This window comes from Bombyx mandarina, chromosome A1, assembly GCF_030267445.1.
Source record: "Bombyx mandarina strain Sakado chromosome A1, ASM3026744v2".
Lineage (NCBI taxonomy): Eukaryota > Metazoa > Arthropoda > Insecta > Lepidoptera > Bombycidae > Bombyx > Bombyx mandarina.
Window position 1 is genome coordinate 8,480,644 of NC_143234.1, and position 27,445 is coordinate 8,508,088.

General features: G+C 38.0%; 2 protein-coding genes across 2 annotated transcripts in view; one reads left to right on the plus strand and one right to left on the minus strand.

Annotated features, from left to right (window-relative positions):
- The first annotated feature begins 1,296 nt into the window (after window positions 1-1,296).
- Window positions 1,297-25,491, plus strand: LOC114253597 (facilitated trehalose transporter Tret1). Its single transcript, XM_028188537.2, has 3 exons — window positions 1,297-1,682; window positions 22,528-22,663; window positions 23,515-25,491. Exons 1-3 carry the CDS (start codon window positions 1,629-1,631, stop codon window positions 24,846-24,848), a joined length of 1,524 nt encoding a protein of 507 aa, XP_028044338.2. The 5' UTR covers window positions 1,297-1,628; the 3' UTR covers window positions 24,849-25,491.
- The window catches only part of LOC114253598 (facilitated trehalose transporter Tret1), a 30,083-nt gene continuing 28,118 nt past the window's right edge, over window positions 25,481-27,445 (minus strand). The window contains exon 5 of the mRNA XM_028188539.2: window positions 25,481-26,744. Within this exon, the coding sequence (XP_028044340.2) occupies window positions 25,632-26,744 (1,113 nt within the window). The 3' untranslated portion in view covers window positions 25,481-25,631. The remainder of the gene's footprint in view (window positions 26,745-27,445) is intronic.

Consider the following 27,445-nt stretch of genomic DNA (forward strand, 5'->3'; position numbering starts at 1 on the left):
TTTCGCCAAATCTTAGTTTATCATTAATATATTATGCTTTAGTAAATGAAAATGAATCTAATCTATCTGAAGTTGATTTTATGATAAAATGGAATAAAACGAGATGAGATGAGGTGAGATTATTTCCGGGTAAAAACAAGGTGGGATTATTAAATCTTCAATAGAGTATTTACTTCGATAGACTATATACTGCTAAACCTTTTATTTAATTTATAGATTAAAATCTAAAGAAATACAAAATTAACAAAATAAATTAACGCAAATGGAAATACTTTTATTTTATTACAATACTAGCGACCCGCCCTCGCTTCGGAAACATTAAAACACACAAAAAAAAAAAAAAAAAAAAAAAAAAAAAAAAAAAAAAAAAAAAAAAAAAAAAAAAAAAAAAAAAAAAAAAAAAAAAAAAAAAAAAAAAAAAAGTAGCCTATGTTCATCAGGGACAATGTCGGCTTCTAATGGAAAAATAATTTTTCAAATCGGTCCAGTAGTTTCGGAGCCTATTCGAAACAAACAAACAAACAAATCTTTCCTCTTTATAATATTAGTATAGATTTCAGTATCAATTTTTTATTGTGCTTCATGAACGTTATCTCACTTGGTTATTTATTCAGACGCTTTTTTACCAATACAGTCGACAGAAAATTTAATGGCCTATCTTAACATAATACTGCTGTCTTTAATTAGTTGTCAGTTATTGCAGTCTGTAAGTAGATGTTACATCATTAAAATCGAAGCCCATATTGAGGCACGAGAACAGTCTCAATTACTTTCGAATGGCGGCTACCCAAACTTTCAAACCATAGCTAAACTTTTTACGGCAGAAATACGTAGGTTTACCACCAGCTGAAACGCTGTGTACGTCTTTCTTCAAATGTTCATGGTTGACTTCCACTGTGAAGGAATAACATCGTGTAGTAAAAAAAACCCCGCAGAATCATAATTTGCGTAATTACTGGTGGTAGGATGTCTTGTGAGTCTGCAACGGTAGGTACCACTACCCTGCCTAATTCTGCCGTGAAGCAGAACTCATATCTCAAATTAGGTTAACATCAGGTGGGCCGAGAGTTCGTCCACTCACTTAAGCAATAAAAAAAACAGGATTTAAGATTCCTAAGATTGCCGTAATCACTTCGATAATTTGCAAAAAATAAAATAAATAATAATGCAAAAGCTTAAATCTTCTTTGTTACATAGCAACGCAAGCAACAGGAACAATGACAAGGGGATTTCATAAAATCATCAGCTAAATATGGCCGATCGAACAAAGATGGCAACAGACTACAGACGCGGGCCGGCTGCCAACAAAACAAGTTACGCGCCAATTATTCGTAAACATTCGGAACGCTTGGACGCGTTCTGAAAAAAAAAGTAAAAATTTTTTTTTGCATTTAAAAAAAAAAATTCTTACAATTTACAAACAGGACTTTTGTTATTTTTCAACTAAGTTAAAAACTAAATGTAAATATATAATTATTAATCTCAAATATATTGAAGATCTAATCAGTCGTTATCGTGTTATCGTCGGGCGGCCGAAAGGTCTTATTGTATTGTGCACTTAATAAGTGTTGGTTGTGAAAATGTATTGAAGCTGTATTGATAGACAATTATTATTAACTTTAAAAAAAATGGGTGAGACTGTTGAAATAAAAGAAGGCAAATACACACCTTTGCTTAGACAGGTAAGTTTCTGTATAATTTTCATGAAAACATAAAATTCACTATGTTCTTTCTGTTTTCGCGAGTCGCAAAACAAAATACTTTTATGATTTAATCTCGCGTCTTTTCTTTTAATTTTATTATTTTCCGACGTGTTGAATACCTTACAGTTTTCCTGGTCACCAATAATTAAGCAGTAAAATTCAGATAAAAATAAAGAGTACATGCATTTTGTAAAACCATCTAGGGACACATCAAGAGTTTTATGATAATAGTTACATTTAAAAAAAAAACCTTTATTTAAAAAAAAAGCTGAAATTTCCTCTTAAGCAAAATTAATTGAAAAATTTAATTGTCTATGTTTAATTTTTTTATTTTCATCACTAACTTTACTGTCATGTCTTGTACTTTTGTACTCCGTATTACAAAATATTGGCGTTTATTTTCAACAAGCTGAAAGTTAAATTGATTTGATTCGCGATCTTTCGATGGAGCGGAAAGTTCTTCAGTGTTCATTCGCGCAGGTCATTTCAGGTTCAATTACAATTCGTAATAATTGTTGGCTGGTACAGTAACAGTTCCATTAGTTTAAGGCACTTGAGATATCATGTTTGTTCGTTGCCTTTTTCATGTACTCCATTTTGGAATCACTATTCATTGAAATTCACTGATATCTGCACTATAATTATTTTAAACATAAAGAAAAAAAATTTATAAGATGTAATCTAAATAAATACGCTTTCAGATCAGAATATTCAATTCAATTCAAATTCGTTGCATTTTTCATGTACTCCATTTTAGAATCACTATTCATTGAAATTCACTGATATCTGCACTATAATTCTGATCTGAAAGCGTATTTATTTAGATTACACCTTATAACATTTTTTCCTTTTATGTTTAAAATAATAATAGTGTAGATATCAGTTTAAACCTATGTACATTTATGAATTGACGTTGTACAATCCTTCTTCTTTTTCTCCACCTTATCCCACTAAGTGGGGTCGGCACAGCTAATTTTTTTCTTACATTCTCTTCTGTCAGCCGTCATCTCAACACTCACTCCTCTCTCTCTCTCTGATATTGTCATTTACACACTCCATCCATGTCTTCTTCGGTCGACCTTTTCCCCCCTACCTTGCACGTTGTGCAATTATTAAAAAAAAACATTAAGCTGTCTGCTTAATTAATATATTTGATAAACTGTTTATATGCGAATTTCGTTGATCAAATTACTAGCAACGAGCGTTTGACTTTTGTTGAGGGTGTCGAACATGCACAGTGTGCTTAGTGCGAATTTTTTAACGTTCTCTATAGCGTAAAAGTTAACTCAAATTTGTATGTAGCTGGAAACGGTGCCCCTGGCGGCAAACGTAGGCAAACGTTCCACCTCCATACAAATCAGAGTTAACTTTTACGCTATCGAGAACGTTAAAATTTGCATTAGGCACACTGATAGTACTAACTAGTAGTAGGTAGTATATACTAGGGTTTGGTAATCGCTTACTACAAGCGCGCTACTCTTTTTTCTAATTTTCCTATTCTACTCTTCACGCCAAAACGCATTATTGCATCGCGGCAGAAATAGCCCTATTGAGCTCATCGACTCAGACAGTAAGATTTTCTTTTTCGGTTTCCTGTTATTCTCTTTACGATCACAGATTCACGTGCATATTTAACTAGACGTCATGTCATGTATGTTTGTGCCAATATTTCCGACTAATTTCGTCTTCTGAACATTTTAAAGCCAATTAAAACATAATATGTTTATATTTGAATATGTATATAGAGATATCAGAATGAAATTGTTACATGCAAACATTTCTATGTCAGTTTCAAACTGCAGTATCTTATTTTAAAAATCAGTTTTTAATTATAACATTTTTTTTATTACCCTTATAGACAGACGAGCACACGGCCCGCCTGATGGTGAGTGGTTACCATCGCCTATGGACTGCAGCAATGCTAGAGGCAGAGCCAAGCTGCTGCCTACTCTTAAGTACTCTCCACAAGTCTCGTTTGAAGAAGGTTAAGTCATAGCGCACGTGAAACACCGTGGAGGAGAGTTCATTCCAAAGCCGGATGGTACATGGCAAAAAAGATATCTGGAAACGTACTGTGAGTGAACGCAGTGGCTCCAGGTAGTATGGATGAACTCTACTCCGATGACGGGCGGTGCGATGGTAAAAACGAGATGGTAAAAACGAAGTTTTCGAGGAAGCTAGATATAATAATAATAGAAACAACATTTCATTTTTGATTTAAATATGTTGGCGAATGAAACAGCTAATATGCTGTTCCGTGAAGAAGTTTGCATTGATAAATCAACGTTACGTATTTCAGATTATGTTTTCGATATGTCGATATACTTGTGTGTATGTTTAGAAAACAATATCTCTGACTGTCCTTACCATTCGTAAGAGCGTACCTACAAGGCTCACATCGTCATTATCTATCTTAAAATTAACGTCAAACAAACAATAGCCAGCCATAAAACAATCTTTTTATGTGTCGTTATAATTCATTAAAAAATATCATTCTCTTTTTTTTGCTACCTAAGCTGATAGTCTTGAGAGGCTATTTCAGCGTAACCTTAACTAGTAGGTGAGCTCGCGGGGCTCAAACCGAAGTGATGTTAACACTGACCCTAGCAAGAGCAGTGCTTCGCAGAATCTACCACCGGATCGGAAACGCGACCACTGAGAAGATCCGGCGAGAAACTCAGTGGGCTCTGCCTATGGGTTAATTCGCTCGTCAAGCCCTTCGTCGCAAGCGACGGGTTCGATGAGGACGGTGACCGGTGCTTGTGGTGCCTAAAAGCACCGTTAATGGATCGGGAGGATCTGTAATGACGTGTGTAAAATTTGAAATCGTTTTTATTTATATATTTTTCAATTAAGATTGTTAACAGAATTTAATTTTACTTCGGTCAAGTGACTCTGTTTGGAAGTACTTTTTTATTTTTTATTGCATATATGGGTGGACGAGCTCGCAACCCACCTGGTGTTAAGTGGTTACCATAGCCCATAGACATCTACAACGTAAATGCTGCCACCCACCTTGAGAGATGAGTTCTAAAGTCTCAGTATAGTTACAACGGCTGCCTCATCCTTCAAGCCGAAACGCATTACTGCTACACGGCAGAAATAGGCAGGGTGGTGATACCTACCTGTGCGGACTCACAAGAGGTCCTACCGACAATTTTTTTAATAATATAATATCAGTCAACACTCAGATGTTTTTAACTTGTACAGGCCATAACTCAAAAAAAAAAAAAAACTTGAACAACATTGAATAATGTCAAAATTAATCTCTATATAAATTAAATTATCTGTTATTGGGCAGTTTAATCTGTTAAGTTTATCGTATTTTAATACTACATATTATTACACGTGTTTTTATTTTAATGCATAAAAATCTCAAAATTTTTATCAATTTCCTGTTAGTTACTATCGAATAAATAATTCGTGAGGTTTCGGTAAATAATTCGTTTCAATGTATCTATTTATCGAAATTCATCTGCTGTAAAAATATAAAGCGATTTTGGTTGCGATGGTAGGACATCACTAGAGAAAGGAATAGATAAATTCACTATGCTGATCCCACCTAGTGGGATAAGTGAAGATAAAGAAAAAGAATGTAGGACGTCACTAGTTCGAGTATTAGTGAAGTAGTTATATATATTTTTTAAATGTATTTAATATACAGGGTGTCCATAAGTAGTGGAACAACAAGGAATGGAAGGAATTAATATTTAAAAAAAAACGCATATTATCTTTGGTCTTGTAGTTTTGAAGTTATGGTTTTTTTTTTAAATATTACAATAAAATTGTCGAACAATTAAGTATGTACATAAAATTTTAAACTTTACAAAGAAAATGTTTTTCATCATTTTTTTTAAATTTAAAATTTAATTTTTCAAGACCAAGAACAATAAAATTAAGTGTTTTTCTGAGATATTAATTCCCTCTATTCCGTATACCCCATTGATCCACTACTTACGGAACTTAGGCCTCTGAAATCGATCTTTTTTTGAGGGATTAATGAAGGCCCGGAGGCCTTTCCAGTTTCACTAGGACAGGTGGGCGAGCAAGGGCGCAGCCAGGAGGGATGGGATTTGCTAATAGCTGCTCGAGCGCCTCCAAAGGAGACCTAACAATTTAAGAGTAGCTGCTTCGCGAATTAATCTATTACCGGATCGGAATCGCAACCCGCTGAGAAGATCCGGCAAGAAACTCAGCGGGCTGATGTTTAGGTTAGGTTGCACGTCGAACTCTTTGGTAAATCAATCTCCAGTGCGGCCGGTCCGTCGCCACTCGCATCCGACGTGACCCAGCGATGTTTACTAGGTCGTCGATCCATCTGTTAGATAGGTGGTAGGTCCTCTGGGATTCCGCACGGGCAGGTACCACCGCCCTGCCTATTTCTGCCGTGAAGCAGTAATGCGTTTCGGTCTGAAGGGTAGGGCAGCCGTTTTAACTATACTGAGATCTTAGAACTTATATCTCAAGGTGGGTGGCGCATTTACGTTGTAGATGTGTATGGGCTCCAGTAACCACTTAACACCAGGTGGGCTGTGAGCTCGTCCATTCATCTAAGCAATAAAAAAAAAGGTGGTCATCCCACACTGCGCTTGCCAGTACGTGGTCTCCACTCACGTACAACACACCCTGCATTATTATAACTTTTATTTATAACTCGTTCTACGTGTTGTGGACTCGCATTGCTTCGTTTAAGAATTCGATTAGTTGTTATATTTAACACAAGAAGTCTCACGTCTTTCATCGGCTTCGTTAACGTTATTCTGTCTAAGCATTTTTACTGCGGTCTTGGCGAGTCGAAGACATAATTAAAGGCATTTCTACTTTTTTCTTTCCTAACTATCTAAGGAAGGATCAGCGGTAGGCAGCGGCTTGGCTCTGCCCCTGGCATTGCTGACGTCCATGGGCGATGGTAACCACTCACCATCAGGTGGGTCGTATGCTCGTCTGCCTACAAGGGCAATAATAAAAAAAAACATCTCGAAAAAAATCCTCAGAGCAAGTTCCATGGAATATACGGTCCAAAATAGATAGAGAACCGAATTCCCTCCATAAACCCGGAGGCTACGAGCGATCCGTGATACATTTCGATGAGTCTTCCCTGTCTACAAGAGCTGGAATGTACTCGAAATGTAGGAAACAGTACGAAATAATACGAAATCTATCTATCTATCTCTATATATAAAAATGAATTGCTGTTCGTTAGTCTCGCTAAAACTCTAGAAGTGCTGGATCGATTTGGTTAATTTTGGTCTTGAATTATTCGTGGAAGTCCAGGGAAGGTTTAAAAGGTGAGAAAATATAAAAAGCTCGGAATTATATAAAAACAAACAATTTTGTTTTTCCTTTGATCTGTCCCCTTGATGTGTCTTTTATTTATCGATTGAGGCACTACGAAGTCTGCCGGGTCAGCTAGTTAATAATATTTTTAATTATAATAAGTAGTTATCTAGGTTGAGACGCGATTTCTGTGTCTCAAATAAATATGCGTTATATTATATATGCCCATGGGTCTTACGCCATACCACCATTAAAAGTGATTTCGAATAAATAATTCATATTTTCATCCGCAGAGACTTTAATGAAATATGTATGTGTGTACATTAAAATTCACATAGTCTATGTATGTATCTGGAACGACGCGCATACAAAGTTCAATCTGAAACCATGTCACGATGGTACGCTATTGTTATCTGTAACACGAAGAATTAGAATTTGTTTTAAAACAACACGCAATTTACAAAACATTCATTTGTTTTTCGCTGCAAATCCGGAGTGACTCATCTACTAATACAAGTGTTGAATTCTTTAGGTAATAAAATGTTTTTGTGCCAAAAAATACTTAGCTTGTGCTGAATTCGGGCTTTTGTTTCATTAGTCGTTTCTGCAAATAGGATTTTGCTTCAGACTTGGTCGCTCACTATTTCTACCTATCTTATTAGCCTCGAGGGGTTATACTAGGTTTATCTAACGTGTAGGTGAGCTCACCGGGCTTAGCTTGGCGATTTTTTTAACATTAGTCCGAGCAAGACTGGTGCTTTACTGAATCTACCAATGGATCGGAATCGCAACCCACTGAAAAGGTCCGGCGAGAAACACATTTGGCTCTTAGCCGCTCGAATTCACCTGTCCATATTTATGACTGAATCTTTTCTATTAGATGGTCGACGTTTATTTGGTAACACCTTGCCAGTTTAAATAAATTGCCATATTGGCGCTTCCTCGTCGGTCCCCAAGCTGGCAAGTGAGGGCACCCGAAACACTTGGGGGGACACGGAAGCAGGCGTTGATCCCTTGTCCTGCCCCCCTCTCGAGAGTGGGTTGAAGAGGAGAGTGCCCTCTCTCTCTCTCGGGTCTTGCCGCACGTTTTTGGAAGAAGGTTTCTGCTCATCGTTTTAATAAGCTGTATAAAGTAAGGCTGTAAGCGTCCATAAACGTGAGAGTGCTCTGAGGAATTGCTTGAGATGATACCATCATCTCGTTTTTATCATCGCACCGCCCGCCACCGGAGTAGAGTTCATCCATACTACCTCGAGCCACTGCGTTCATCCACATGCGCTTCAAGAGATCTTTTTTGCCACGTACCATTCGGCTTTGGAATGAGCTCCCCTCTACGGTGTTTCCCGAGCGCTATGACATATCCTTCTTCAAACGAGGCTTGTGGAGAGTACTTAACGGTAGGCAGTGACTTGGTTCTGCCCCTGGCATTGCTGAAGTCCATGGGCGACGGTAACCACTCACCATCAGGTGGGCCGTATGCTCGTCTACCTACACGGGCAATAAAAAAAAAAGAAATAAACAAATCACTTTCATGTATTTAGTTGGCACGATTACCAAATATATTTATTGTAAATAGAAAATTATCGAAAAAGTACTAGTTATTTTCAGTTTGTCGTTATAACACAAAACAAGGGTTTGAAACGTTAAATTGAGAATTTAATTGAAGTCAATCAAATCAAGATGAAACAGTAAATATTTTTATTTTTATTTCTACTGTTAGTCGGGCATAAGGAGATATTGGCTTTGCAATTAAATACTGCTGTTAATAATGTTCTTTGAAAGTGTTTAACCCAAATGAGGACTGGATTCGAAGCGATTATGAAATTATTATTTTTTCATATCTATTTTCTGATAGCCCAAGAGGCTATTCCGGCTATACGCCAGGAAGGGTAGGTGAGTTCACGGGTTCAACCTGAGAAAATTTACTAACACTAGCCCTAGAAAGAGCAGTGTTAAATCTACCACCAGATCGGAATCGCGACCTACTGAGAAGATCCGGCAAGAAACTCAGTGGGCTGTCTCTACACGGCGGCTATGAATCAACCGCGTGTTTCTTTCAACATCGGTTTATGGTATATTAAAAACTATCAATTATAATTTTATAATTCGAAATAATTCCTATCACTATCTTAGGTTATAAATTGTATTCCAAGATCATTACTTAAAAGATTGCTACAAAATTGCAACGCTGAGTCGTTTTAATTTTAAATCAATCACATAGTATAAAACAAAGTCGCTTTCTCTGTCCCTATATCTGTTTGTCCCTATGTATGCTTAAATCTTTAAAACTACACAACGGATTTTGATGCGGTTTTTTTTAATAGATAGAGTGATTGTAGAGGAAGATTTATATGTATAATAACATCCATTAAATAGTGGAGAAACCAATAATAAATTACAGTTTCGGAAGCGAAGCGAGGGCGGGCCGCTAGTGCAAAATATAAATGTTATTACAATTGCAAACCAACGAAACTCGAACAGCGTACGATTTATAAACAATTTAAATAAACGATAATAATTTGTTCCTGAAGCCGACTTCGAATGGGTAATGAGACATTCATAAAGTAATGTGTACACAATGTCGCCTGTCTGACGTTCTGGATGTTTCGAAGAATTCGAAGAGAAACTTTCGCGTTCCAAGAATTGCGCGCGGCGTGCCGTGAATCATATTATCCGATTGATTGCAGTATTTAAAAAAGTCCAGTCGAATAATAATGGACTTTTATTCATTTCGTCATTTTTAATACGCTTTTATTAGCTTCAGACGTATGTATGTTAGGATGTAACGGAATCTTTGAACATGATTTTCACCCCATTCAAAACGTCGGATTAACTCGAAATTTGGCATACTAATTAAAGACGGATGACAATGCAACATTTAAAAAAAAATTGTAATTTAACTAAAAAATGAATCATTTTAGTCAAGTTAAAGTCACATCAATCACAGACAAAACGAAGGAAAATCGCCTTAGATGTATGGCCATATCATGAGACGGGACGAAGATCATGTGGTGAAGGTCGCATTGGGCTTGCCAGAACAAAAGAAGGGTAGAGGCCACCCGCCATCGACCTGGTGGTCAAACATCGAAAGAGACCTTAAGAAAGCCCAATTGCCAAAACCGACAACCCAGGACAGATCAGCCTGGCGCCGTAGAGTGAGGAGACCCGACCCCAAATAACGGGAACAGGGATGGATAGTAGTAGTAGTAGTAGTAGTAGTAGTAGTAGTAGTAGTATTAGTAGTAGTAGTAGTAGTATTTATTTTTAATATATTTGAAATCGTTTTGGCTTAAAGCTTAAGGGTGCTCGTATCAATCGAAGCGGTTATGAAGGCGTTCAAACCATGCAAAAAAAACATGTATTGATCCCAGTTCATGAAACTCTTTCAAGACTAATGTCGTTTGAAAAAATATCAGCTTTGGGTTTATTGTTAGCCCGACCTGGCTCACGTAATGGCTACAAATTTAAAATAATTCCATATTTCTGTAGGCTCAATACACCTAGTGCTTCACTTTTGATAGACACTCGAGTTAAATTACAAAAAAACATAACCTAAGCTAACTTTAGAATCGCATAGAAAATTACCGAGCGCGTACGCAGCCTTGCAGAAGAATCCAGAATGTTCCATAATCAATTATGTCAACAGTTCCATGAATGTAACACGATGATCGCGTTACATTATTAGTAATAAAGCAACAACAGGAAATTAGCTATTCTATATATATTACTTTGCCGTGACAAGACGTATTAAGCGGTTATTAATAGCCAAAATTAAAAAAAAAATGCTTAGATAGACGAGCACACGTTCCACCTAGTCTTAAGTGTTACCGCAGAGCGTATACAATGCAAATCCTGTTTTCCATTTTGAGAAATGAGGTCGAAATATCAGTTGTACTTTATAACGTACCGTCGTTGTCAAAACAAAATCTGCTAGGTGCGCTTTTTGAGATTTTTAATTTTCGACCTTTTCGTATAGATCACAACCCTATCTACCGTAAAAAAAAACGGTTATGTGTCTATAGCTTTAATATGTATCTATAGCTTTCATTTGATATAGTTCTTAAAAATTTACTTTCATATAAAATTTTATACGAAAATGTTTTTACTCGTTAATTCAAAATAGAGTTTTTGCACATAGCAGATTTTGGTTTGACAGTGACGGTATGTCACATCGTTCAAGCCAAAACACGTAAATTTTTTTCCTACCTAATCATTGGTAGCCTAAGGAGCTATTCCAACTTCGCGCAGACTGGTAGGTGAGCTCACGGTCTCAACCTGAGAGAATAATACTAGCCCTAGCAACAACAGTGCTTCGCTGAATCTACAACCGGATTGGAATCGCGACCCACTGAGAAAGATCAGTGAGAAACTCAGTGGGTTATGTCTATAGGCTAGTTTGCACGTCGAACTCTTCGTCTGAGTCGACGAGGACAGTGACCGGTGGAAAACACGTGACTGCGTTGCGGCAGAACCAGGGAGGATAGTGGTACCCAGACGTATTGGCTAACAATACGCTCTAACATCAGTAATAAATGCATTAGGATCCATGAAGATAATTTTTGTGAATATTATTCTAAAACATTTCATGGTTTCAAATCTTGTTGTCGTCGTGGCCTAAAGGGTTAGACGTCCGGTGCATTCGTATTTAGCGATGCACCGGTGTTCGACTCCCGCGAATACCCGCCTGGGTACCAATTTTTTTTTATTGAAATACGTACTTCACAAATTTTCACGATTGACTTCCACGGTGAAGGAATAACATCGTGTAATAAAAACCAAACCTGCAAATTTATAATTTGCGTAATTACTGGTGGTAGGCCGTGTTGTAAGTCCGCACGGGTAGATACCACCACCCCGCCTATTTCAGCCGTGAAGCAGTAATGCGTTTCGGTTTGAAGGGCGGGGCAGCCGTTGTAATTATACTGAGACCTTAGAACTCATATCTCAAGGTTGGAGGCAGCATTTACGTTGTAGATGTCTATGGGCTCGAATAACTACTTAACACCAGGCGGGCTGTGAGCTCGTCCACCCATCTAAGCAATAAAAAAAAAGAAAAAACAAAACACCGTGTCTCAAATCGGCGACGATCTCAGCCTGATAATAAATAGAACAGAACTTTTTTCGACGAATGAATCCATCTTAATTTAAATTCAATGCTGTGATAAAACACTCTTTATCTCTTCATCTATTGCATCGAACTAATCTGTACGAGAATATATAAATAATAACATAATAAAACTGCTCATAGCTACACATAATTACTTGTAACATAAAGAGCTAAGCTGTATTTCAAATAGCAACTAATCAATTAGCATGTACTTACGTAAGATATTTATCACATGCATAGTGGCGTATGATTTTTCCGTGTCTATCATTTACAAAGACTGCAAATTGCATGAAGTTTTTATTTTATTTTATGTGTGAAGCTAACATAATAATGTCATCTGGTGTCGAGAGGGCCCACTGAGTTTCTCGACGGACTTTCTCAGTGGGTCGCGTTTCCGATCCGGTGTAAAATACGGCCTATCACCATTAAATGCCCGTTATGATGTCCATGGGCATCAGTTACCGTTTTACGCTAGATGGGACGTGACCTCTTCAGTCATCAATAACTACACACAGTACGAAAAAAAATACAACATTTAACGGCGATCCCTTTAACAATAGGCAGTGGCTTGGCTTTCTGCCTGGCATTGCTGACGTCCATGGGCGACGGTAACAACTGACTATCAAGTGTGCCGTATGCTCGTCTGCCTAAAAGGGCAATAAAAAAAGTGTGTGTGTCCGCTCCGACGCACGACTGGAGTTTACTGGATATAAAAAATTAAACGAAACAATACGAGAAATAGTTCTATATTACGACAACACGATACACTACAGATTATTAACAAATTAACGAGACACAAAACAAACGACTAACAAATATATGAAAATACAAAATGAGAGAAACGCGCGATCAGTACGAGGCTTTGTGGCGGACTGCCGGCGCAGCAGCCCAGCGCGCATTTCGTGTGACATGCGCATAACGCATTTCGTGTGACATGCTAGTACGATTTTGGTCCCCATAATTTTCATACCCCGGGCCTATATATGTAAATCGATTCTAAAGGAGTAAACTCCAAAAAAAGACATACTATATAGAATATATGGTTGACTAGTTGTATATTGTGACCCCCAAATGTCGTCACACATAACGAAATAGCCTACAGACGCATTTCATAAGCGTACTTAAATGTTACAATTATTATCTTTCAAAATCACAATCTCAATAAAGTAATTAAATTCTAGAATCCTACCGATCTTACACGCTGATATAATATTTATATAAGATCGATTATCATTTCTTCTAGTACATATCGATAGCCGGCGGTAATTGCTGTCCACTGTATTACGCGTATTCGTTAAGTTATCAAAACCTTCGTATTTCGTAAATCTGATATAAATTAAGGGCATTCGCGTAAGTAATTGAAAAATAAATTGAGTAATTAAATTTATCTTCAAGTGCCTATACACCAAGGTTGGTATTAAAGTAAAAAATAACTATGTATGAGATTTTGCATAACCGTTATCAGGAGCACAGAAAGGGACATAGAGTTGCTCCTCAAAAAAATTTACTATTTCCGATCGTGACAACGTCTTATAATTCCATGGAGCCGGCTGCACGCACGATAAAAATGACTCGTGCGGCGTTACCTCGCTCTGAGGCGTTCCATTTAAGGCTTGAAGTGCAAGCGAGAGCGCGCAACGAGCGACAAAGACGCACAATCAGCTTCCGCGTTCGGCAGCGTTCGACATCTGTCTCTCTCCTACTTGAGTGAGCGATGCATCCGCGTGGACAGCTGCTATACAATAATACATTTACATGTTTTCGTCAAGTGAAGTTCAGTGAAAAGTGAATGTGGTGTCAATTGTCCATAAAAAATATCTATGAAACAAATAAAATTAAAATTTTCTTTTTGAAAAATGAAACCATTCCATCAGTATTTTCTTATGACGTTGTCCCGTTCAACTATCGTCAGTAAACCGACTTTACAGACAGCCGATTTTTGTGTATATTATCGCGTGCAAAGCCGCGTTATAAACGCTAGTCTTTATATAAACGAAATGTTACTCAATAAGATTAATCGTCCATTGTCCCGTTGTACAAACAATTTCAGACGGAAGTGACTTACTTAATTATACTTGTGACGTCACATTTGACGCAAAAATTGGAAATCTACTATAATAACTCAGTATGTATCTAAGTGTATATTCCCTGTAGACTCCGAAATGTTTTTTTTCCTGCCTAAGCTGATATCCTTGCGAGGCTATATCAGCGTAACCTTAACTAGTAGGTGAGCTCACGGGGCTCAAACCTGACGACGTTGCTAACACGAACCCTAGCAAAAGCCGTACTTCGCAGAATCTACCGCCGGATCGGAAACGCGACTCACTGAGAAGATCCGACGAGAAACTCAGTGGGCTGTGTCTATAGGTTAATTTACTCGTCGAGCCCTTCGTCGCAAGCGGCGGGTTCGACGAGAACGATGACCGGTGCTTGAGATACCTAAAAGCACCGTTAGTGGATCGGGTGGATCCGAAATGACGTGTCCGAAATGACCGGATAGATTAAATATGAAGTTTTCAGGAAATCTAAAGTTTAGCGTAGCGAGTATGAATTTTGGCAGCAACCTGGTTGAAGTTAATTCGAAAATCGATCAGCACAGAAGGGTTTGCCGGGTGATGGTAGACCGCGTTCCCCCGACCGCTCTGGGGGAAGGTGTAACGCGGCGCCATCAAGGCGGGCTCTCGGCCCACTGAACGAGGGAACTGGTGGTCGTGTCGCTGGCGGCCGCCGGTCCGGCGTCCATGGGACGGTGGGATGGATGTAATGTGCTCTGCGTCAACTCTGTCCAGCCGTATCAATAGCCCCGACTGGGCTCCGGCCCGGTCCGAGGTAGGGCGCCGGTTGTGAGCGGCAGGAGTTTTTAGTGAGGTTCAACTCCCACATACCCCACCTGCCGCGCGGGTGGGGGTCCGGCGATTTTCTCCTGTGGAAAAAAAAAGCACAGAAGGGTTTGTCTAGTTGATATAAATGAAAACGAATTTATTCGATTTATCTGTGACTGTGATGGAAACAGACATTTTTGATAACGTTAACGCTATATATCATGACCATCGAGATGAAAAACAAAAACTATATTAAACAGAATTGCTCTTATATTGACTACGTAATTTACAAAATGGCGCCTCCTAATATTGCATCAAAAGATATTACCACTTTTTTGTAAGCGAATGATAATCCTTGAACAAAATCCGTCATTGTATCCCCTTAATCACAACGTCAACGCAATAACAATATATGATATACCTCGTGCATACAGCCCTCGCCTAATCTTGATTGTTCGACAAACATATTTCATTGCGACATAAGCGTTATAAGATTATAGATACAATGAAACTTAATGAGAGAGGTGTAAAGTATTGTTTTACTGCGTCAATGATACAGTAGATACAGGACTTTTATTACGGACCCCATATAAAGGAGTAAATAGATAACCGGACTAAACGGACATTTATGCAATTGTACATCCCATTACTAATGCAAATAAATTTCTAACAGATTGCTATCCCTGCAGACTTCACCTTACAAGACATAAGACCCTTATGTCTCTTTTTTAAGGAAGGATAATAGAAATAAATGAAGTTGGTCCAGGTGCCTTTCCAGCTTCACCAGGACAGGTGGGCGAGAATGAGCTGGGAAGTCTATGTCCTATGCAAGCATAAACCCAACATCAGTATTGAGCGGTTCAAATATGATAAAGTTTATGATAGTAATAAGACATTATCTATTATCTGGAACTTTGTATAATGTGTTTGAGTTGTTTGTGCCTCCTAGCATGGACTGTGACATGGAATGTGTTCTATGGGAGGAGTTATTTGAGATTACTCCGAAATGTGATTTTCACCATCGCAACATCGTACCACCAAAGCATAGTCAATTCATTCTACCTGGATCCACTGCGCTCATCCATAGTGCGTTTCCACAGATCTTTGTTGTCACGGGCCATTTGGATCCGGATTTCCACTCCACTGTGTTTTCCAAGCGCCTGTCCTTCTTCAGACGAGGTTTGAGCAGAGTCTTCAACAGTAGACAGTGGTTTGGCTGTGTCGCTGGCATTCCTGACGATGACGGAAGAAAGATTTTCGTCAATTTGCATGTTGCATCGGTTGTGCCAGTTCGGTGTGGGGTGGGTAGCAGGGTAATTCAACAGCTCTAAGCCAGGACTTTCTCTAGTATTGGAAACACGAACATGAGAAGAACCTCCTAGTCCAAAACCTCATGTTCCGAAAATGGTTAATAAAGATCTATCTTCCCCGGCCATCGATCCTGAACCTCGTACCACGGTAGGGTCGCTAACATCCTTCAAGGCTATCGAAAAACTATAGCAACGGTCGACCTTTTTATTTTAACAGATTTGTTCAGCACCAGATAATGATTCTAATCAATCCGTAATCTTATCGTGTACCTGAAAACTGCAAAACAACTACACGTTTTTAAAAAAAAATCGGTTAAGGTTAAATAATGTCGGTTGATATGACATTGGATGGATGAAAAAAAATCCGAAAAAATTTTATCCGAATTTTGAAAACTCCGTGGCTTTTTTGCTTCCTATCTAATCGAGGGTAGTTTCAAGGGGCTAATCCAGCTCACCGGTTTGCTAGGTGAGCTCACGAGACTTAGCCTGCGAGACCTTACTAACACTAGCCTTAGCCTTAGCAAGAACAGTGATTAGCTGAATCTACTACCGTTTAGGAATAGCGACACACTGAGAAGATCCGGCGAGAAATTTAGTGGGTTACCTAGGGCATTACATATAAACAGAAACGAACTAGATAGGGTTCAAATCCCTCACTTCCCCATAGAGAGAACAATATCGTTTAAGAATTATCCATTCAATTATCAAGCGTAATTACTGGAGGTTGGTCGATTTGTGTACCCGCACTGGGATGTATTAACATGCTGCCTATTTTTTTAATTATCATTGTAGGCAGATGAACATATGATCCGCCTGGTGGTGATTGGTTACTGTTGCATATGGACGCCAGCATTGTCAAAGGCACAGTCAAGTTACTGTCTATCACTTAGCTAGCACTCTTCGCAAGCCTCGTTTGATGAAGGATATATCACGATAGAGCCATATGGTACGTGGTAATAAATATATTTTAAAACGTACTGTGGATAAACGTAGTGGTTTCAGACAATAGCTATTAATAAATTCAACTTTTTTTTATGATTGTTAATTACTGGTGGCCCGAAGGCCTTTCCAGTTTTACCAGGACAGGTGGGCGAGCATAGGCTCAGCCAGAAGGGGTGGGATTTGCTAACAACTGCCCAAGCGCCTCCGAAGGAACAACTCAAGAGCAATTGCTTCGCGAATGAATCTACTACCGGATTGAAATCGCGACCCACTGAGAAGATCCGGCGAGAAACTCAGCGGGCTGATGCATGGGTTAGGTTGCACGTTGCACTTTGTCGAGTTCGACGAGTACGGCTACCGGGGTTCCTCAGCCTGCTCCTAGTGTTAGAGCTGAAGGTATCTAATGCAAAAGTTATTGGATCTGATGGATCCGTAAGGACGTAAAATTCCGATTGCGGGAAGTGCGTTAATAAAAAAGGATATTAAGGGATCATTTCGAGCAAATCCTCAGAGTACTTTTGTTTCTTCCACATTTTTTTCGGTTCGTAAGGTAGGATAGCCGTAATACAGAATAAAATTGAGACTTTGACGTCATGTCTTTTTTTATCATTGTAGGCAGACGAGCATACGGCCCACCTGATGCTAAGTGGTTACCATCGCCCGTGGACTTCAGCAATGCCAGGGGCAGAGCCAAGCCGCTGCCTACAATGGATCCAAGGTGGATCCGGCATTCACACTGTGATGTCTATGGGCAGCTGCATTATTTAAGACCAGATGGAGAGTGACCTCATTTGAATATTTAAAAAAACATGGCATACCTTTTGCTAATATTAACGTAACCTCGGATGCGAATTCTAAAAAGGTTGTCTTCTATATTACAATATTTAAACAATAAAACTCTATTTGATTATCTTTTTAACTCAGCCATAAAAGTAGAATAAATTATATCCATTTATGGTCTTAAAAGCACCATGACCCTCAATCTTAAGCCGCAAAATTTTCTTTTTATCTGTAGTGTCATTCTTAAGTTTTGTGTATAGAAGGTATGAAGGGTGGGACAGCCGCTGTGACTATACTAAGATCTTAGAACTTATATCTCAAGGTGGGTGGCGCATTTACATTGTAGATGTCTATGGGCTCCAGTAACCACTTAACACCTGGTGGGATGTGAGCTCGTCCACTCATCTAAGCAATAAATAAAAAATAAAGTCAACGAAGTCGTCCGTAGTGAAATATGGTTCATTATATTAATTAAGTTAACGGCGTTTTAACCGGTAAGACGCCAATGAATTATCCTTAGGGACTTGAATACAATAGAGTCTCTGAAGAATGTTTATATGTGTGTAATGTGTTTTGTAATGAAACAAAGAACCAAGTTGTTGCTCTGCAAAGAGTTTTTTATTATTATTATTTTATTAACTTATTTCTACACTTACAATTATTATAATTATTTTCGAACCTGCAAAGAGAAACAACATTGAAAGATATTGCTTCACCCTTTTTTAAATCTGCAAGTTTTTTTTAATCTATTAAGAAAGCACGTTATATTTTTGAATGTCCGAAGCCAGAGAGCAAATCCAATTATGGAATGAACATAGCTTCCACCACAGATAATATTATTATGATAGTCGAAGCTAATGCGCGGGAAATTTAAATGTAATTAATGAAGGGCCAAGAGAGCTTCATTTACATGTGTATGTGATTTTGAATTAACAGGTAGCGATTGTCGATATAGATTATTTTTTGCTTCTGATAATTGTAAATAGACATGCTTTAATAAAAACCGACTTCGAATACAAAAAAAAAAAGATATTCCAAAACAAATTAATATACACTAAAAACAATAATCATCGAAATCGGTTCGCGTGATATTGAGTTATTGAGTTATTCATATATTTGTCGCGCACGTACTTAATTCAAATTTAAGACTTATATGGTTTTCTCATGGATATCGTTATCAGAACTGGACTAAATTGAAATGAGACCAAACGGGAAGCGTCAGCTTTCTAATAAAAAAAGAATCATCAAAATCGATTCACCCAGTCAAAAGTTATGAGGTAACAAACATAAAAAAAAACATACAGTTGAATTGAGAACCTCCTTCTTTTTTGAAGTTAAAAATACAAGGAATACGTACGTACGATTTTACCACAGACATTTGGGATATCAAACAAAGTATAAATTTAAGAAAAGTTTGGAATACAATTTTTTTTTTGTTGCTTAGATGTGTGGACGAACTCACAGCCCACCTGGTGCTAAGTGGTTACTGGAGCCCATAGACATCTACAACGTAAATGCGCCACACACCTTGAGATATAGTTCTAAGGTTTCAGTATAGTCTCAATATTTATGGAACTACTTTAATAATTTGTTTCTTCAAATCGCAAATAAAAAAAAACAAATATAATAATCCTTGAAGCGTTATGAAACAACGAATTTATTGGGAAAATAAGAAATCACACATCAGTGAATTGCAAAACTTACTTATGTCAAGGTTTCAATAAATTAAGCTTATACAATGCATGCCCCTGATACATTTTTATATAAGATCAAACTGTTTTTCCCTGAGGTCTGACAAATGAATTAGCAAAACGTGAGGTTGATTTTCATGCGAAATAACGTAGCAATAAACAAGCTAAGGCCGCTAATTCAGGACTCCCTTTTTTACTGGTGGTAGGATGTCTTGTGAGTCCGCACGGTTAGGTACCACCGCCCTGCCTATTTCTGCACTGAAGCAGTAATGCGTTTCGGTTTGAAGGGTGGGGCAGCCGTTGTAACTATACTTAGACCTTAGAACTTATATCTCAAGGTGGGTGGTGGCATTTACGTTGGCTCCGGTAACCACTTAACATCAGGTGGTCGGTCAGTGAGCTCCCATCCAAGCAATAAAATAATAGTTTAAAAAAAATACAAAATAGCGTGGGGTGCTTGCTTTTCAGGATATTATCAAATTAGCCCTTCTACTCATATCTGTTCATAAAATATTTATAACTACTGATACCATGCACCCCACGCTTTTTTTTAAAATAAAATCATTTTTTTCTTACATTATTTTTAATTTAAATTTATTGAAATTTATTTTCTATTTTTAGTTGGATTTTCTATAAAAGCGTATTTTGTTAGTTTTTTTAAACTATTATTTATTTTTCATTTTTTAGTTAAATTACAATTTTTTCAATTTTTTTTTTTTTTAAATATTGAGATGTCATCGGTCCTTAACAAGCATACCAAATTTCGAGCTAATCCGACGTTTTGAAGTGAGTCAAAATCATGGTCAAAGATTCCGTTACTAACATACTAACAACATACATACGTCTGAAGCTAATAAAAGCGTATTAAAACGTCTACATCCAGATGATTTTATTCTAGTAATTAAAGTCAAATGGAGTCTGTGCTTGAACTTGTTATATTGAACGAAATGTTTTGACATTTAGTAACTGCATTTCAATGACGTATAACTCGAATCAAAGATTTGAATTTGACTAATGAAAACCAGCGTCCCGGGCGCCATTAAGCAGGCCGAATGCAGGCAAAATTGGAGGAAGCTGGTACAAAAACTAGACCAAGGTGGTCACGACCCTCAGTAATGAGGAAACGAAAAAGAAGAAGAAGATTGAAAATGCACCTTGTGAATTGCGAATACGCGAAATGTATTTACCTCTGTAAGACCCGTATATAAATCGTAAAGAATAAAGAGCGGATTATAATATTTTGATAACTCAACGTCGTAACATTTCGATAATGATTACGTAGCTCATGCTAATCCAAATTTACAACGATAATCGTCATAGACAATGCAAAAAGTTTAAGGCCATTTTAATTTAACATATGTAAAAGAGATCATTTGCATACATACATGTGTATATTGTCCATTGGTTTTCCCAATATTCTGGGTCAAGTTTGCCCCCTTCACAGAGCTAAAGGACCAAAAATTATAATTACGTCAAAAAACCACGATATTTGGCTGGTGATTCTTGAAGCTCGCTATTAAGATTATAGAGCCCAATTAATAGATATTTTATACTGAATACCGCTATCAATGGAGTTTCAAGCTTGAAATAGAACGCAGAATTATCGAAGTAAGATGAAGAAGAGGTACAAATAATATTAATTTGGGTTTTATTTATTTATTTTTATTTAATACACTTCATGTAACATTTACATTAGCGGACTTAATACCTAAGGCATTCTCTATCAGTCAACCAAATGTAGTGCAGAGTAGATAGTGGTGGGCGCAATGAAATTTGTATTAAATTATAAATACATACACAAAAATATATACATACATACATATTATAATAATTTATACAGTATTCAAAGGAATATATTAATACTTTTTTACTATTATTTACTATTTACTAAACAAAAGTATAACATTATAAGTTAGATTAGTTTTCGTTATCATATTGTTTTATCCTATACTAGCTGACCCGGCAGACTTTGTAGTGCCTCAATCGATAAAATATAAAAGACCTAAACTTTTACATTAAATAAACTTCAAAAAAACAAAAGGAATCCATCCGACGGAGGACACATCAAAGGAAAAACAAAATTGAATTCGCCAAATTTGGTTTAAGGTTAGACCAAGAAAATGAATTGTTTATTTATATTATTTGTCTCTTTTTAACTCACGTGTTCACTTAAAAATGCCTAAACGATCTTGGAATATTTCATCATTTTATCAATATCTAATTCGTATTTAAATATAATTTCTAAAAAACACAATTTATCAAAAAAAAAAAAACAAATATACCGAGCAAATTAATTATTATTATTTTAATTATTCATCGTCTAATGAATAATTAAAATATAAATAGCGGAAAATGAAGAAGACTGCGCACAGACAATTCCACATTAATAAATAATTGATAAACGTATTATAGAGTAACGTGGTTTTGTTTGTGTACTTAAATTAATTAATGGTTTGTTTTGATTGAGCTATTCTAAATTTAAAAGGAAAATTGTATCTGACCTGTCGTTTAATATGTGTAGGTTTATTTGAGTTCTTTGTGATCCTTATTTACCTGGACTTGGCTAGGACTATCAACTCACGGACGATACGTCCTTTGTCTTGAACAGTTTCCAGCGTGCTTTGTGCGAGTTTTTTAACGTTCTCGATAGCGTAAAAGTTAACTCAGATTTGTATGGAGTTGGAATGTTTGCCTACGTTTGCCGCTAGGGGCGCTGTTCCAACTGCATACAAATTTAAGTTAACTTTTACGCTATCGTGAACGTTAAACAACTCGCACTTAGCTCACTGAGCTTGGTGAATGCGGGTCGGATGTTTCCAATCTTTATAAATAGAGTCTAAAAATCACCCATTGTCACTGTTTATGAATTTCAATATTCGAAATCTTTTATTCCAGTGCTTTGTGACGGCCAGCGTCGCCATCAACATCGTGGGCCATGGCTGCGTCATCGGTTTCCCGGCTATATTGATTCCGAGTCTCCGGAAATCAGATTCCCACATCCATCTTACCAGATCTGAGGAGTCATGGATAGGTAATACCATATAATACATATACGAACCTCCGTTTTTTAATGCTTAGATCGGCGGACGAGCTTGTCACCTGGTGTTAAGTGTTTACCGGAGCCCATAGACATCTAAGACGTAAATGCGCCACCCACCTTGAGATATAAGTTTTAAGGTCTCAGTATAGTTACAACTTCTGCCCCACTCTTCAAACTGAAACGCATTACTGCTTCACGGCAGAAATAGGCAGGGTGGTGGTACCTGCCCGCGCGGACTCACAAGAGGTCCTACCACCAGTGTGTGGAAGATATTGATAATACTCGTAGTAGCGTGGGTTAAGCCTCCCACAAGATGGTCCGACGACCTATTGAGGTTCGCGGGGTCCGCTGAATGCAGGCAGAGCAGGACCGATCATTGTGGTGAGGCTTGGGGAAGGTCTTTGTCAAGCAGTGGACGTCTGTGAGCTGATAGAATAGTGGATATTGAAGTTAGTTTTATTCTAATCTTTTAATCTGATTGACAAGTTTCAATACATCCAATGGAAGATCTTCCACCGAGCGGGTGATATTGCTCGGTTTACCATCAGTCCGGGTGTTGTTGTTCGGAACTTGTATATGCAAGCTTCTCTTGAAAATATCGTTAGCGAGATTCAGGCATCTCTGTCAAATATCTTGTGTTGCATGATGGCTACCCGCCACAAAAACTAGGAACACCTTAAAATTCTAATGACCTAGAAGTTGCTCATAATGTTGCGTTACGGGTTTATATGTGATAATTATTAATTTATAATAATTTCACATAGAGCATTTTATAATTTCTCGTTATTATTAGGTATATAGTGGATAATAAAAACTAAAATTTGTATTTTTTCCAATTCCAGCATCTGTCGTCGGTTTCGCCCTCATCGTGGGAAACTTCATAATCACATTAATTCTGGACAACATCGGCAGGAAGAAGTCTCACATCCTCACTATCTTCCCAAACCTCGCCGGCTGGTTCCTGTTTCTACTAGTCAACAACTTTCCTGGTCTCATGGCGGCCAGGTTCCTCCAAGGAATCGCTATGGGCATGCTTGGACCTTTGGGCTCAATAATAATCGGAGAAATGACGGACCCAAAAAGCCGTGGAGTATTTCTGACTAGTGTTTCTTTGTCACTGACCCTTGGGGTACTTTCCAGTCACGCTTTAGGGACATGCTTCACTTGGCAGATTAGTGCTTTGCTGTGTTCGTTAGTGACATTCATTAGTTTGTGCTTGATTATATTCACTCCGGAATCTCCATCGTGGCTCCTTTCAAAAGGACGCTACGACGAAGGCAGAGAGGGTTTCTTTTGGTTGCGAGGGAAGAATGCTAAAACGGAGCATGAATTGGAACGGATGATAACGTCACAGAAGATGACTCGTAAAGCCAGTATTACAGGACAAAAAGATACAGTGAAAGCAAATCTCAAGAACTACTTCAGGTATTTAAGCGAAGCGGGCAAGAAGCCGGAGTTTGTGAAGCCCGTAGTGATAATGGTGTTCCTTTACATCATGTTCCAGTTCGCCGGTATAAACGTGATCAGTTCCTACGCTACCGACATCTTAGCAGAACTCCTTGATTCCGAGGCGAATTCAAACTTTCTGATGGTCGCTTTGGACATCGAAAGACTGATATGCAATTTAATCGCCATATACCTTATGAAAACGTTAAAGAGAAGAACCCTTCTGTTCAGTACAACGATCATTTGTATTCTGGCATACATCAGTAAAGGATCCTACGTGTACGCCAAGCAAGCTGGCATATTAACTTATGACAGCCAATGGATTCCAATCACTTTAATTGGCATATATATGTTTTCGTTAACGGTGGGCGTGTCTTCGATACCATTTGCGTTATCAGGGGAGCTTTTCCCGTTGGATTACCGTGGCTTAGGTGGCGGGGTCAGCTACTTAGCTTTGTCTCTTAATTTCTTCATCGCTGTTAAATGTTTCCCTGTTTTAAGCTCAGCAATAGGGTTGTCGTTCACGTACTTCTTGTACGCTGGTATTGTGACGATTTGCATGGTGGTAGTTTGGATTATGTTACCAGAAACTAAAGACAAAACCCTGCAAGAGATAGAGGATAGGTTTAGGGGTTACACTGCTGAGGATGTCAAGAGTTCTCAGCCTCTCAACGCGGCCAATGGAGGCGGGGAGATGATGCGTAGATGTAGCTCTCATATTTTGTACTGATTTAATTCTAATTAATCGCCATTTATATATTAATGATAAAATCGTAATTACATTAAATATTCTGTCACATTTCAAAAAGTTTTGTGGCAGAGTAATGTTTTTTTTTAAAAAGAATATTTATATATTTTTTGTATTTTTGTAATTAAGAATAACACCGAAGTCATCTTTGGTTCTCGTAAGCCGTAGCCTTAATTTGAACTACTTGTATGATCTAATATCCTGGTTGTTATTTTAATTTAATTATTTCCAATGTTTTGAATAGGTACATTACAGTTTCCGTGGTCACGAATGTCCAAAGAACTTGGAATATTGTACTAACTACTATCTTATAGTTACAATGTTAAGTAGTTCTAATTATGAATACTGAAGCTCTTCTAAAGATATTCTTTTTTTTATTTATTAAATAAAATACTAATTAATCAATTTATTATAAAAAAAGATCACAATATTCCTAACCTAAATGTATGTACATGTTATTATCCGCAACATGCTTCGTCAGATTACAGAAATAGAGTTATCAGCAACATGCTTCGTCAAATGTACAGCAATTACATTTGAACTTATTATGTGACATTTAGGTTAAGTCGGAAACATATCAGAAAAAGTATTAAATCTCAAAATAAAACGATTCGTTTGAAATATATGTTTGTCAATTTATTGTTCCCAATAAATAATAATACTTGCATTTAATCTAATACGAATCTAGTTATCATCTGTTCCTCAACTAAGTACGTGGCCAGCTGACAAAGCTGGAGAGCACATCCTGTTCTTTCCTGTTGCGTGTCAACCTCCTTCCACTTTCCCCAGTTCCAACATTCTCTCGTTCTCGCGAGGGTCTGCTACCTCTTCCGCAATACCTTTAAACTGCCTCTCGATTTCGTAAAGAGTCTTCCCTTTAGTCTCCGGTAGGATGAAGTATAAAAAGATTCCGCATACCGCGACCCAAAAAGCGTATAGACAGAAAGTCCCCTTGATACCAATAGTACCAAAGGACGCCGGTGCCGTTTTGACCACGACAAAAAACATTATAGACAGAAACATCCCTGAAATCCCACTGCCGAGGCTACGGTATGCCAACGGAAAAATCTCTCCGGCAATGGCCCAAGGAATGGGCAAAATACCCAATGTTTTGCCGAAAATGTATGATAGAGTTGGGATAACTGGAGTCCATTTGTATTCATCAGGAAGGTACCCAAAATCTCGGAGGTACAAAAGTAAAGCAGCCGTCAATAACGATATAACTGTCATGATAATCCCAAAGAAAAGGACAGTTCGTCTATTGAATCTGTTGACCACAATGCAGGCCAGTATTGCTGTTCCAAACCTCACGACGTCGACCATTAGCATGCCAACATTGTCATCGATCAGGCCGCTTGTTACGTCACACATGATGGGTACAGTGTACGAAGGTATCACAGTCATCCCAGATATTTGAAACAGCACAAACATGAACATCATGATCAGAGTTGGTTTGTAAAATTCCGGTTTCTTTATCAGCTCTGCATAAGTCTTCAGCTTAGATTGTTTGGCCGTTATCAACGTGTGTCCCGTTTTCTTCTGACTCTGTAGAAGCACCTCGAGCTCTTTCTCCGAATCTTGATCGTAGCCCCGGAACCAGTGAAACGATCTCCTGCATTCGTTTGCCAGGCCTTTCGAAGCCAGATAAGACGGAGTCTCCAGCGTCAGTGAAACGAGAACTAAAGACAGTGCATAGAAGCTGCCGCACGCTAAAGCCGCTGATCGCCAGTACAGCAAGGTGCCAAAGATGTGTGCTATTAGCATTCCTGCGGCGAATGCAAATGCTATTGTGGCCAGGAAGGCGCCGCGGTATTTTGGTGAGGAGTATTCTGCGATGGACACCGGTGATGCAGCTGCTTGCACACCCATCGCAAATCCCTGCAAGACAAAAACAAACGTAAAGACATAATTAATATAACAAGAATATCATAGTTGCTTTATCGAGAAAAATTAATTGAATAATATGTTGCTCAGCCGTAGTTGACTGAGCAAATATTAATACTTTTTCGGCTTCAACATAACGTTAATGTACATACATTATTATTATTTTGAATAAATTTGGTAGGACCTCTTGTGATTCCGCACGGGTAGGGACCACCGCCCCGCCTATTCCTCCGTGGAGCAGTAATGCGTTTCGGTTTCAAGGATGGGGTAGCCGTTGTAACTATACTGAGACCTTAAATTCAAATTCAAATTCAAAATCATTTATTACTTAGAACTTATATCTCAAGGTGGGTGGCGCATTTACGTTGTAGATGTCTATGGGCTCCAGTAACCCCTTAACAGCAGGTGGGCTGTGAGCTCGTCCACCCATCTAAGCAATAAAAAATAATCAAATATGACCCCAGTATCAGTAAATCAGTATCATGTAAAATCACGAAGAAACAATTAATTTCACAAAAGACGAAATTGATAAAGAAATCTAAAAATATTACACGTTGACGTATTAATGTTTTAATTTATTTTCCGGTCCGGCGTCCCGAGGGGGAAGGTGATGGGAGAGGTGTGGCCAGCACCAAACGCTTCACAATCCCCCTTTGCCTTTTCATGAGTTCTGTCTCATGCGTGAGAGTCAGACG